The sequence below is a fragment of the Trachurus japonicus genome, chromosome 13 (assembly GCF_045865225.1).
Source record: "Trachurus japonicus isolate A0001 chromosome 13, Traja_1.0".
Lineage (NCBI taxonomy): Eukaryota > Metazoa > Chordata > Actinopteri > Carangiformes > Carangidae > Trachurus > Trachurus japonicus.
In genome coordinates this window covers 14951379-14965168 of record NC_140919.1, presented here as the reverse complement: position 1 = coordinate 14965168, position 13790 = coordinate 14951379, and the positions used below count along the sequence as shown (strand labels likewise).

At 42.0% G+C, this 13790-nt stretch overlaps 1 protein-coding gene across 2 annotated transcripts; it reads left to right on the top strand.

Moving 5' to 3' along the window:
• The first annotated feature begins 2045 nt into the window (after positions 1 to 2045).
• cab39 (calcium binding protein 39) lies at positions 2046 to 12634 on the top strand. Of its 2 annotated transcripts, none has more exons than XM_085794944.1 (10): positions 2046 to 2283; positions 6054 to 6209; positions 6348 to 6512; positions 7185 to 7303; positions 9055 to 9223; positions 10290 to 10349; positions 10776 to 10841; positions 11358 to 11501; positions 12260 to 12463; positions 12494 to 12634. In XM_085794944.1, exons 2-9 carry the CDS (start codon positions 6096 to 6098, stop codon positions 12446 to 12448), a joined length of 1026 nt encoding a protein of 341 aa, XP_085651070.1. In that variant the 5' UTR covers positions 2046 to 2283; positions 6054 to 6095; the 3' UTR covers positions 12449 to 12463; positions 12494 to 12634. The 2 variants fall into 2 exon arrangements, with proteins under 2 accessions (XP_085651070.1, XP_085651071.1); XM_085794945.1 differs by lacking the exon at positions 2046 to 2283 and adding an exon at positions 4015 to 4289.
• The last annotated feature ends 1156 nt before the right edge of the window (positions 12635 to 13790 follow it).

Here is a 13790-nt window from a genome sequence, read left to right as displayed (position 1 = left end):
CATTGTTGTGGGACAATAAAGTTAATCTTAAAGCAGAAGTAAGCGGAATATTTGTGTTAATATAAGTCTTAAATAGTTATATCTTCCGACAGCAATCACTTATATAGAGTGTTTGGTCTGAAACACGGGTCTGTCAGTCACTCTGCTCTGCTGTAAGCCGAGGAGAAAACTTTCCTTGTATCCTACAACCTTTATCCAATGAGGAGAGAGAACGGCATAAAGGGGCGGTCCTCTCTGTGTGTGCAGCCAAGGGATGCGCGTGAATGTGGTGACGTAGGGACGAGGGCGGGGGCTGCTAACTCCATCGGCTGACAAGAAGTTAGCCAAAACGACCGGATCGCTTACTTCTGCTTTAAAGGCGTGACGGAAATCAGTGATTCCTACACTGGTTATTCATTTAACACAACATCTGTAAAATCTATTGTGTGTGCAGAATACCTATGTTGGTTTGCGTGTTTTTATGTTTTCTTTGCATTTTGCATCATCAAACTTCTTTAAATGCATTGTTTTCTCCAGAATACTGCAACGCTGAGTGACTGACGTGAAGTTCAATCAGCTGCTGGCCCTGAGGATGAGATGACAACATGCCAGCCCCTCACCATCGTTTCTGACCATACCATGGAAACAGACTCAGTCCCTGAGCAGTGCCTCCACTCCTGTTTTAGCTGACTTGTGCACTGGCTCCCTTTTAGTCACCTGTCAAGCACCTTTCACCTACATTTCTGTTATTGTTTTTATTGTTGTTATTTCAAAAAGCCCTGAGATCCATGGTCTTTTGATTTTGCCCAAATCACTCCACAAACAAAGTGGGGAAGTTGCTTTGCACCAAAACTATATGTGAGGTGAACAGACAACCTCTGTGGACATTTTAAAAAAGAAAAGAAAAGAAGAACAAACATACCTACTGGGAGGCTTTTAGTTAGGCTAACCCAGTTTTATTCTGTGTTAAAACCAGTTTTTATTTTGCTCTAACTTTCCCCTTTTAAATGTATTTTATGGATGCTGTTAAATGTATTTGTTTGATTGCTTCAAATGTAAAGCACTTTGTGTATTATTCGTTTCTATGCACTAGTTTTATTGATTGATTTTTTGGTGATTGATTGTGCAGATGAGAAACAGAATTTCGTTCGGGATAAATAAAGTATCTATCTATCTATCTATCTATCTATCTATCTATCTATCTATCTATCTATCTATCTATCTATCTATCTATCTATCTATCTATCTATCTATCTATCTATACAACATATACACAAACATACAATCATAAACATGCCAGGGGGGTTAAGGGTGACAACAAGACAAACATATTCAATGAATGTTTTGTAAAGCTTACAAAGATCACATGTCTTAACAGCTTTTTTTATTTTCACGTAGCCCAGAGGAGATACATATATTGTTTAACATAACTTGATGGGAGGGGGAGTGGAGCTGGTGGAGGCTGTGGTTGAGTGGAGCATAGGGTGTAAGCTGAAGGCCATGGGTGACTCTATACAGGACTCCCACAGGTCAGAGAAGCAGCCACAGTAACAGGCTCATGATCTCCCTGACCTGCAGAACAGAAAGATCTGCCACCAAGATGCACAACGCCATTTGTAAAGCTATACACTTTTTTTTTTATTTTTACTTTCATTGTACTTATATTATCATTTATATAATTTAAAGTAAAGTTAGCCTATTTATTGCTCTGTGTGTGTGTATGTCTTGTCACGTGTTCTTGTAAGCTGCTGGACGACTTTATTCCAGGGGGATGAATGAAGTATTTTTCTATTCTATTCTATTCTATTCTATTCTATTCTATTCTTTTCTATTCATACGCAGACAGTTCCAGAAAAAAAACAATCCAAACACTGTACACCTGGACCTGGTTGTCGTCGTCATATTTAAATGTCCAATGCTCCGTCCACGGGGTGAGCGCGCCCTCCTACGATCACCTGCTGCGCTCGCGCTGTGCTGGTTCTCTGGTTGCACAGCGCGAGCCGCCGCCGCCGCCGTTGCCATGACATCAGACGGCCAGAGGAGGCGGTAGACGGCGCTGCTGCAGTGATCAGCGCTCCGCTGCTGCTGGCGACACCAGTCCGACACCAGAGAAAGAACTAGGAAACAGGGACCGCCGCACAACAATTAACAGTAGTAGGCTACAAACAAGGGGAGGCGACGGACAAGGAAAACAAAAAACAAAGCAGCAGTTTTTTTGTTCCAAGGAGCCTCTGTCGGAGTTGCCTTTTTTGTTGCTGTCTTGACAAATCGAGGGGGGGAATTAGCGAAAACGCCGTATACAAGGTATGGTGTTGTGTGTGTGCGTGCGTGCGTGCGTGTGTGAATGTGTATATTGTTGTGAATAAACGTGTGCAAGCGTTTCTTTAGCTAGAAACTGCTGCCTTAAAGTTAGCCAGCTAGTTAGCTCCATTTAGCTAACGTTAGCTCAGTCTGTGAAGTAGAAACGTGTTTAGCCTTTAGCACTTAGCTCCGTGTTGACGGGCTGTTGCTAAAGGCCGAGCTAACGTGATGCTAACCAGCGCTAGCGATATTATTACGTGGTTAAAACCGACCACGACAGACTTACTGCTTACACTTTAAGCTGTTTATATATATTTATATATAAAAGAAGATGAAGCAGCCAGATACGGTTTAACATAAGCATTAGGGCCTACCGAGGCCTCACAAGAAAAAGCAGCAGCATTAGCAGCAGCAGCAGCAGCAGTGTTGTTGTTAGGTGGACAGTGATTGAATATTGGATGGATAACTGTTAGATAGATAGACTTTATTCCAGACTAAGGGTCCACATATAAATACACACTAAACAAAGATTTAACAAAATAAAATAAAAAGAAGACATTTAAAAAAAATAATGTCACAATTAACACTTAAAAAGCATTTTGTACCAGTGCTTCCAAATATATCACAGGCCACGTTAGCTTGGTAAACGGCTACATAAAAGCTGCAGAGAGAGGAATAAATATGAGTAGGTAGATGTATATTTTTATTGCTAAACACAGAATATATCTCCACGAGGACGTAGTACAAGTTGTAGTATCCATTTTGTTTGTTAGCATTGCGCAAAGTTGGCAGGTTTTACACCATCACAAACCACCAAGCAGACAGGCATGGATACAACAACACAGATGGGCGGTGCTGCTCACTGTCAGGACAGTGTGGTGGTCACCAACTAACTCACAGTGGGTGGGTTTGCAACTTTATTTTTTAAGTTTCTTTTTGTTAAGCTATGCCTTTAACTGTGCAGCGAAAATACGATGCATAACCTCGCGAAACATGTTAATAAGTTGGGCTTAATAATGGCTTGACTAGCATTAGCAAGGTGCTCGCTAGCTTAGTTTGCAGCTGATGATGATGATGATGATGATAGCAGAGCATGACTGAAGGGGTGGGAGTGACTTTGACGTTTCAGCGGTTTTCGGGTAAGCTTTTATTATGTTTTATGACGGGCAATTATCGCCAACCGATATAATATATATACAGTATGTATATAAAATCTCCCTTTTTTTAAAGACAGCCGGCAGGTACTTGGACCTGTTTCCGTCTCTGCAAGGGCCATGTTAGGTCAATCTCTGTGTGTGTGTGTGTGTGTGTGTGTGTGTGTGTGTGTGAGTGTGTGTGTGTGTGTGTGTGTGTGTGTGTGTGTGTGTGTGTGTGTGTGTGTGTGTGTGTGTGTGTGTGTGTGTGTGTGTAAAAGTTAGACCCACATCACCCCCCACCCCTCCTCCCCCTGACGTTTATTGGCCTGACATCACTCCAGCTCCAGCATACCTGATTAGTACAGGACTAGGAGTCATTGTGGGTTAACAACAGTGACCAGCTGATTGTGAACCTGCCATATGCGTTGCCTCCCTATTTGCGTCACTGATAACTGAAGCGGGTCAGCATGAAGGGGGCGGTTCCGCTGTCTGTCTGCTGGCTCCTGGCTACGTTAACGGGGCATTAACCTGAGCGAAAGACGGATTTGGCCTCCTGGCGAAGTTGAGGTGTGTGTCTTTAGATTAATAATCGTGTAAGCAAGCAAGTAGCAAGTACCAGAGCTTGACTGACTGACCAGTGAAACCACCGGCGGGGACAGGTGTAACATTTCAGCCCAGTCACTCATGACACATCATATATGAATGGTTGGTGACCTGCTGCACCTCCCACTTCAGTGCTGCTTGGTTTATATTCCTGGCCTCAGCGTTGCTTTCTAAATGTGGACTCCCTGCCAAGACCTAAGAGGAAGAGTGTGACTGACTGTCGAAGGGTTTGTGTTTTTAGAGCTTTAGAGGATCCCAGCAGGACAACAGGTTGGTTTCATACTACTTCATTTTATGTGTCAGTCAGAGAGTAAATGTTGATGTTCTTGTGGTAAAACCTTGGGGAGATGTCCCACGGTGCAGCATGCTTAATGCAAATATTTTTAGTCCAAATGATCATGAGACTGGGATTAGGTTTTATTGATGTGTTTTTCTGTCTTGGTCCTCTTAGAATAGGTAGTGTGGGGTCACATGACCTGCGCTGATAGCAAAGAGGCACATATAGGCTGTTGTGCTGCTAATATCAACCCCTTCCTATGCCCCAGGTTGTCTCAGCTTGTTTCTTATCCTTTCAGAAAACTTGGCTTTCGCCCCACAGTAAGGTGGCCGGGTGTGTCGCTGAACTGAGCAGATAAGGGGCCTTGTTAAGTAACCCAGTTAAATAATAGCAACAGCGAGATATGGTCGTCACATCTGTTGGATGCATTACTCATGCCTGTGCTTCATTTTTCTTTCTTGTTTTTTGTGGCATCGTTCATTTTTACCCTGGGATAGATCTTTTTTTTTGGTAGAGAAAAGGACAATATATAGAGATAAGTTAAACACTGTCCGCGGGGTGGGTTATACAAAGGGTTTTGGTCTATGACATGGTGAATCAGATCTAGACACGACATTCACCATTAAGACACAATCTTTTTCTCTTGTGTGTTTTGTATTTTAAATATTTGCCTCTGTGAGTTTTATAAGCGTTAAGTACAGACCTGCGGGTTCTTGTGTTAAGGCTGAAGTCACAGTTTGGCATCAGTGCTCCCTGCCAGTGTGTTGTTGTTTGGCTTTTCAGTGGGATACTTGGACTGTACCGTCCGTACCTGGGTTTTCTGTCCAGATGACCACACCAATTGCAGCAACAATTGCGTTACATCTGCATTTTCGGAGATGAGCTCAGACAGCACACCTGCTTCTGTCTCTTAGTCTCAAGTTATTTTTGATACGACATGAGGTCAATGAAGTAACTCACCGACTGCCGAGATAATTTGCCTCAACTAACATCAGTAGTATGACAACTCAGATGAGTTCACCTTAGATTTCATTCACCAGTTTATTATTATAAGTGTTCAAAATCAGTGTGTGTTGTAAACAGGTGGGGGTAATTTTGACAGCCTCAATACCTGCCTCTTATTTTAGAAAAAGAAAATACCATAAGCTATAAAACATCTGACTTATAAGAGTCAATATGTTTAGACCTAGTATAACAGAAAGGAAGTACAACATCACATCACAAACACAGAAGTATCACAGCACTCATGCTAAATTATAAATAACATATTGCGAGAGACGGTGGTGTAATAATGTTATGCAATACTGATCACTTGTCTCACCACATCAACAGTGAGTGGTAGACAAAGTCAGACTGCAGTCATGAAGGTGACGATGTTTAATGGAACATTTTTGGTTAGTTTATATTGTGTAATACCCATACAGTATGGAGATTGTTTTATTTTCCATGTCCACGTCCTGACATGTTAAGTTTGAACCTCCACATGTTGTTGTTCTGTATCAACCGTTCAGATCTTATCAAGACCTGTCGTCAGTTTCTACTTTCTAGTCTCCAGACTTGCATTGTTTGTTTGCATGAGTATGACTTGTGTGAGTCACAGGCTTTGTATTTGTAATCAACTTACAGTATTTGCTTAATACAACACCACCCACTTGTCTGGAACGGCAGTATTCAGTCAGTGCAACACCGGCGCGTTATCGCAGATCCCATCCATGTTTACAGAGCTCTGACTCCTCTGTTTACATTTCGTTCCTCAGGTGGACAGTCCGCTGCCTGGTTGCTCGTGGTAACGCTCCGCCATGCCTTTCCCCTTTGGCAAGTCCCACAAGTCGCCGGCGGACATCGTCAAAAACCTTAAGGACAGCATGACGGTGCTTGAAAAACACGACATCTCTGACAAAAAGGCAGAGAAGGTACGGTTGATTTTTACACAATATCAGTCGCTCTTTTCGCATTCATAATGTTTGAAACATCAATTGGGGCCATAAAGAGATTTTTAAAGCTTGAATTAGTCATGATGATGTGTGTGCTTGTATACGCAATGTGCTCAGGCCACGGAGGAGGTATCGAAGAGCCTGGTGGCCATGAAGGAGATCCTATACGGGACTAATGAGAAGGAGCCCCAGACAGAAGCAGTGGCCCAGCTCGCCCAGGAGCTCTACAACAGCGGCTTGCTCAGCACCCTGATAGCAGACCTGCAGCTCATCGACTTTGAGGTGAGACTTCCTGTTTCCTTTTGAAGTAGTAAAACAAGCAAAGTGTTGAATGAATGAATGAATAAATGAATGAGAGTGAAAGAAAGAGAAAGTGGAGTATTAATTATTTAATGCGGCGGGGTTTGCACAGTGAGTATGTTGTCTAAGGTCGGTGCAAACGGTGAAAGAAGAGGATATATATGTTTTAAAAATGTAGTAGGAGAAGTCAGGTGTACGTGACAGACCTGTCTGTGCTTGCACGGGCGCGTGCGCGTGTGTGTGTGTGTATAAACTCATGTCTCTCTGCAATGTGTCAGACTGGTGCTGTGTGGTAACTGCTTCTGTAGACTCCCCCTGTGACTGTATGACTCACTGTGTTGTGTGATCTCTCTCTTCCTTTTGTACGCTCTCTCATCCTCCCTCCCTGGTGCAGAATAACAAATCACAAGGATGCAACAGAGAAATATGACAGTGACTCAATTGCTATTTTAAATAGTTCTTCACTCATTCGCTTCATTTTTGGCAGCATGACACTTTTGTTTTTGAGGCTATTTGTCAATATCCTTGTTATTATCTGTAGAGGACATCTTGTTTCTTTGTTCTTTTTTTCTCTACCCTGATCTCCCTCCTGTGTGTTGTATATCTACAATTTAGCTTAATGAGGCCTGTGTTGATTTATTATGTTGCCACCAGGGTAAGAAAGACGTGGCTCAGATCTTCAACAACATCCTAAGGCGTCAGATTGGCACTCGGACACCCACGGTGGAGTACCTCTGCACCCAGCAGAATATCCTCTTTATGTTGCTTAAAGGGTAAGACACACACACACACACACAGATCACGTTCCCCTTGATCATTTAAATTCTTGTCCGAGCAACTTCCTAAATAACTTCCTAACATCAAAGGAAACGAGGGGCGTGTTTTCAACTGTGCCTAAAGACGAAGAATGAAAATAAACTCACATGTTTGTGCCAATTAGGCAAGATTGTATTTTACAGGGATGCAAACAGCGCGCCGAGAAGCGAAAATCGCTTTTTTTCATGACCAATTAGGTGACTTGTGTGAATCGTTCAGATCCGAAGAGTTTTTGTTTTGAGGGGGGGGGGGGGGGTCTCAGCGTCTCAGCTGGGGTCAGTAAAATGTTTCTCTAACAGGCTGACAGTGACAATCACGTGAAACTGAGGCGAACTCATTCATGGTTGCCTCTGATTATATTGATAACAGCCTACCTCCAATGTAGACGCGCGACATGCGCGCTCAATAAAGCGGCGCGTATCCGCGTGCAGTCGGTGCGACGGCGACGCCGTTTTCCCCCCGTGCATGTGGAGCTGTGCGCCGCGGACATGCACGGTTCCCTACGTTGCTGTGTCAGGCAGGTGTTTCCACGGAGCTCTGCCCCGTTTCAGAGGTGAAGGAAGCCCTGAGTGGAAACGTCGCCTCCGCGATGTAGAATGTATTCAATTAAAGTGAAACTAACACATTGCAAAGGATTTTTTTTTTTTTAAGCATTTTTAATATAGAAATGTTGGCCTTCTGAAAACTATGTCCATCTATATGCACCCAATACTTGGTTGGGGTTGAACTACTGGAAATTGACTTTTCCATGATATTGTAATGTAATTATTTGTTAATGGTGAGCCCCCCCCCCCACACGCCAGACAATTCCTCTCTTTTTTGGTCCTGACCCGTTTGCATCCCTGATTTTAACACAAGCTGTGCCTGTGCAGCTTCCTGTGATACAACAACATGAAGAATTTAACTTTGGTTCTTTGGTTTGAATTCCCTCAGTAAGAGAAAAGAGAGAAAAAATAAAAATAAAACAGCTTTTACAACCTGTGAATACACAGGTTTATGTTTCTGCTCAGCTGTTGTTAGTGGAGTCTGTAGTTACTGCAGATGCAGATGCCAACACAAATGAATGTGATTTCAACCCCGACAACACTTAAAAATCTTTTCTTTAAAGGAATAGTTCACCAAAAAATTAACTTCATATTATTGACTCACCCTCATGCTGATGAATACTCCAGAGTAGTTTTTTATTCCTCAAAGTGCATCTGGAGACCCGGGAGTGGGGTACATCAATATGAGAGTCAATATGGCCACTTGACCAGACACAAAAAGGTCCATAAAACTACACAAAAACCTTGTAATACACTGCTCGTCCACTGTAATCCAAGTGTCCTGAAGGGATATAGTTCAGAGTTTATTGAAAAAACGTCATTTAGGACATTTTTTGATGAACTATTCCTTTCATACCAAGCATCTCCATCGTTGCAGGGGCATCCAGATACTTTGATGCTGCAGCAGCTTTATCACATTCACTCCTCGTTACCGTATTTGCATATGTTGGCTTCAACACACACACACTGTGGTTTTCCATTACTCTGTATTTGTTTAATTACATCTAATGGGTCCCATTTAAATATGATAACAAAGCCGTACTCCAAGAGAACTGCCACCATGTGCAAACAAAAGTGTTGTATATAGAGTAAGTAATAAGTCATTTCCAGTATTAAGCACAATAAATGATGTGTCTCTGTGTTTTTCTTCTCGTCTTGTCCAGGTATGAGTCTCCAGAGATCGCCCTAAACTGCGGGATCATGTTGAGAGAGTGCATCAGACATGAACCGCTGGCCAAAATCACGCTGTGGTCGGAGCAGTTCTACGACTTCTTCAGATACGTGGAGATGTCAACGTTCGACATCGCCTCAGACGCATTTGCCACTTTTAAAGTAAGTTGGCTCAGCTGCTCGGCCGATGATTTATATGTTTATATGTAGGCTTAAGCTCTGTAAAAGCTTAACCCTACGATGTCAAAGCCTTTGGCATAAAACATAATTTTAGAAGTAACCAAATGACTGTTTACTATAGCTGAGATGATTTGTACAGTTCGCTGACATCTGTCTTCAACATCCCCCATTTCCAACTTTCTACAATTTTTGTTGTCGTTGGTTTTCCGTCATAAGATTTGAGTCACAGTAACTAACTTGACAGCTCAAACGGCAAATTTGATGATGTGTTGGTGGCAAGTAGCAGCTGCTGCTTCTGCTGATATTGCAATTACAATGACACATTGACACAAACAGCATTGCAGACTGTGGGTTTGGAGCTGCTATAACAGGAGAGACTGGGCTGTTATGCAGATTTTAGAGTGAAGATTTAGAGACTGAACGAACCACTGAAGCTGTCATGATGGTTTAAAACAGAAAGTCACAGCGGTTCTTGTGAAAAATGTATGAAATGTTCCACTTGGATTTAGTCTCTGATTACATTTAGATGAATTAACAGCCCACGTTTAACCACATTAGCGGCTAAACCACTGCTGATTGTGGAGCCTTGTATCACAAGGGCCCAGTTTTAAAAAAGTCTGAAGTCAGTGTGGAGCTATTCAAATAAATTTGACACCACTGCTAAATGAATACTAGTGGTCAGATTTTAATCGTAGCATTAACAGCAGGATCTCTTTTAATACAAAGCAAGTTATTATTTTTATTCCACCCAAAAAAAAAAAAAAAGCAGCTTAATTTACTACAGATAAAGCAGTAGTCTTCTGTCTTTGGAAGGGATTATATTAAATATCAGTAATCACACTGTAACCCAAAACAATTTCTCTCTCTAATTTTAGGTTCAGAGGTTTTCTGGGTTTTTTTTTGGAATGTATTACTAAGGATTATTTCTGCTTGTGCGTGTGTTTGTGTGTGACTTTGTTGTTCCTTTATTGTCCAAACGGGACCTTGCAAAGTCAAAACCATTGAGTCTGAATCAATAAAACTAATAGTCAGCGTTGTCTATTTCCAGGACCTCCTCACAAGACACAAGCTACTGAGTGCAGAGTTTCTGGAGCAGCATTATGACAGAGTAAGTCCACACCAGCGTTTTAATGATGGAGATCTTAAAATGTACTATGTACCAATATTTTTAAAGTATTGATTTTTTTTTGTTTTTTAATCATAATGGAGCAGAGGAACCAAACTGCTCTTGTTAGACGAGTTAAATATGAATAAAAACTGTGGCCGTCTGGGGTGTTTGGCAGAATTTCAGTCTTGAAACCAGCCATTTGGTATAACATGTGCAGGCTGTGTACATCAAGTAGCTGTCAGCCTGTGTGTGTGTGAAAGTCTCTAATTTTCCTGTAATTGCACTTTGATACAAGACACAGATACAACCACAACATGATGCATTTAGATGACACTCTTCCTTCTCACTGCCAACCACTTCTTCCTCTTCTTTTTACTGCCTTCCCACTCCCTGATTACCCCTCTCTCTTCCTCTCTCTCTCTGTAGTTCTTTAGCGAATACGAGAAATTACTCCACTCAGAAAACTACGTGACTAAAAGGCAGTCCCTCAAGGTAAGGGCTCTGATTCGTCCCTGTAAATAGGTCCCACGTCGTAGTGAAACTCTGTTCAGGGATCTATTTAAAGATGGGGTCTTGTCAGTGTTGGGTTTCTCTAAAATCCTTCCACCTCCATTGACTTGTTGTGACTGCCATCTAGTGGTGGAAACAAGAAATACTGCAACTGAAAACCACTTTTAATCTTGTGCTCTGTTCACTTGCCTGCTGTTTTTAATGTGAAAATTAAGTATTTTGTAGCTCTTAAAACTAGAATTTCAGCAACAGATCCACCACTGCATAAAATATTACCTAAGATTGAAACCTGCTGTCTCTGACACATCTGATGTTGTTTGACACTATTAATGTTTCTACTGAAAGGGGGAAAAGCCTCTTCTTTTTCAATTATGCTGATTTTCCATATAAACTACACTTATTTTTTTTGAGGGCAAAAGAAAGTACACTTTTGTAAATGTTCAGTCTGCAAGTTTTTAATTAATAATACTTGGTGTCTCTCACTCTGACGTGATCCAGCTACTGGGGGAGTTGCTTCTCGACCGGCACAATTTCACCATAATGACGAAATACATCAGCAAACCGGAGAATCTCAAACTAATGATGAATCTGCTACGGGACAAAAGCCGCAACATCCAGTTTGAGGCTTTCCATGTTTTTAAGGTAAAAATCAAATCATGGTTTTAATGTGTCTTTTTGTTAAATAACTTTACCGTTATTTGTCCGTGTACACAAAGCCATTATATGAGACCCGGCTGTTCATTAAATGTTTAAAAAATAAATGCGACTTATAGACCGATGCGACTTCTATATGTTTTTTTTCCTCTTCATGACGTATTTTTTGACAGATGCGACTAATAGTCCGGAAAACACGGTATATAGGAAATCACAAAAACTACAAGGAAAACTGAGCATGGTCCAATTAAGTTTCCATCAATGTCCATTCAATCAATTTTCACTTCTGAGTGGACAATTGGACAGTGGACATCTCCCATTTCTCTTGCACTGATTTAGATTTTATCCTCACACTTTTAATCCTTTTGTCTCACCTTGTGCTGCTGAACGCTGCTGCACTTTGGATCAGTCCTTTGTTTTTTAAAAGTGCAATATCGACAAAGTGACTTCTGCAGTTGTAAGCAGCGATATCAATCAACTTTAAACTCCCTCCTTTTCCATTTTGACAACTCATAAAAAAAAGCGACAACACCGCAGCACCTCTGTGAAAAGTTTAAGTAATCTCAAATGTGGTGTCACATAAAGCAGCAGCTGTAAATCACCTGAGAACGACACGGGCCCAGCGGACACGTGTCCTTGTAGCTGTGTCGGATACTGTGTGTGTGTGTGTGTGTGTGTGTGTGTGCTCAGCGTTAATCTCCATTCAGTACAGTGACGTCCTTCTCCTGTTCCTCCACCCCCACCAGGTGTTTGTAGCCAACCCCAACAAGACTCAGCCCATCCTGGACATCCTGCTGAAGAACCAGACGAAACTCATCGAGTTTCTCAGCAAGTTCCAGAACGACAGAACAGAGGACGAACAGTTCAACGACGAAAAGACTTACCTGGTCAAACAGATCAGGGACCTCAAGAGGCCCGCCCCGCAGGAAGCCTGAGGGGGAGGTGCAGAGGTTGGGGGGGTGGGTGGGGGGTCAGGGGAGATGGGATGGGAGGGGCAGGAGCCACCAGGACCACGTCTGGAAAAACCCCTCCGGACAACGTCTGCTTAACGGAACCATGAGCAGCTGCTGTTCTTAGGTTTCTGAACAAAAATCGAGGAAACAAATGAAAAAAAACAAAACGACGAAACACAAAACGTACCCATGTCAACTCATCAGGAAGTCGCCAGCTCCTCTGCTCCTCAGAGAACATGCGATTTTTTTTTTTTTTTTCTGTTTCAGTCTTTTTTCCTTCAAAAGAAATAAGAGAAAATAATAGATGCTGCTGCTTTCTTGCACATTGAGACATGTAAAGTATATTATAATGACACACACACACACACACACATACAAACAAACAGTCCATCGAAACATAGTGACAGAAAATGTCCGTGCATACATTCAAAGTGAGGCAGACTTCCTGATCGGCACCAAGGATCAAAACTAGACTCAAGTTTACACGCGTATATGTATTACATTTAAAAAAAACAAAAACAAAAACATGCATACACACATACTGCGAGAATATCCGCTGAAAACCTTGTGACGGAAACGGTACGAGCAAGTTGAACATTGGTGTGTTTGTTGCATGCCTTGAAATGTGACGGATCCAAGGCTGTACCCCCCACCCCCGACCCCGACCCCGACCCCCCCACACCGGTGTCGGCTCTGTGATGGCCTGCCCAGTCTGGCTCCCCGTGTTCAAGCGCCGCAGACTCGGAAAATGCACGTGCATCACAGCAACCGCTAACAGTTCGCATCAATGCCTTCATCCGATAAAGCAACAGTGGTTCATCTTTTTTTTTTTTTTTTTTTTTTGGACCGATTTTGTGGGGGACAAGCTCTCAGATGCCATCACACAGAACCATTTACCTCCTGTGCGCTCTGTTACGACACAGCACTTGAAGCACATGAGGGAAGGAGGGAGGGAGGGAGGGGATGCAAGGTATAAATTTGTCAAAGCCTGAGAGTCGGGTCTCTTTTTGTTTTCTGGGACAGGGTGAACATGTACATATGCCTTTTTTTTCTTTTCTTTTTTTTTTGCTTTGTAGATTTTTTTTGTTTAACCTTGACATATGAATATATATTATATATATATATATATTACCTTAAACATCACGTTTTTGGTTAATTGTAATCAAATTACTTTCTAAACCATAAAAAGAAACAAACAAGTTAAGTGACATTGTTTTTTTTTTTTGCATTTCATTTTACTGCTGAAATGGTTGCTGGTGGGTTTCTTTGTACATAACTTAAAGGGCCAGCTCACATTTAGCTAACCTATAGGATATTAACAATT

What these genes read in the sequence shown, in the direction of transcription:
- cab39 (XM_085794944.1), top strand. Translation starts at nt 6,096, where the DNA reads ATGCCTTTCCCCTTTGGCAAGTCCCACAAGTCGCCGGCGGACATCGTC. An exon ending in CTCTTTATGTTGCTTAAAGG is followed by an intron (nt 7,304 to 9,054) that starts GTAAGACACACA and finishes CGTCTTGTCCAG; the next exon opens with GTATGAGTCTCCAGAGATCG. An exon ending in TGGAGCAGCATTATGACAGA is followed by an intron (nt 10,350 to 10,775) that starts GTAAGTCCACAC and finishes CTCTCTCTGTAG; the next exon opens with TTCTTTAGCGAATACGAGAA.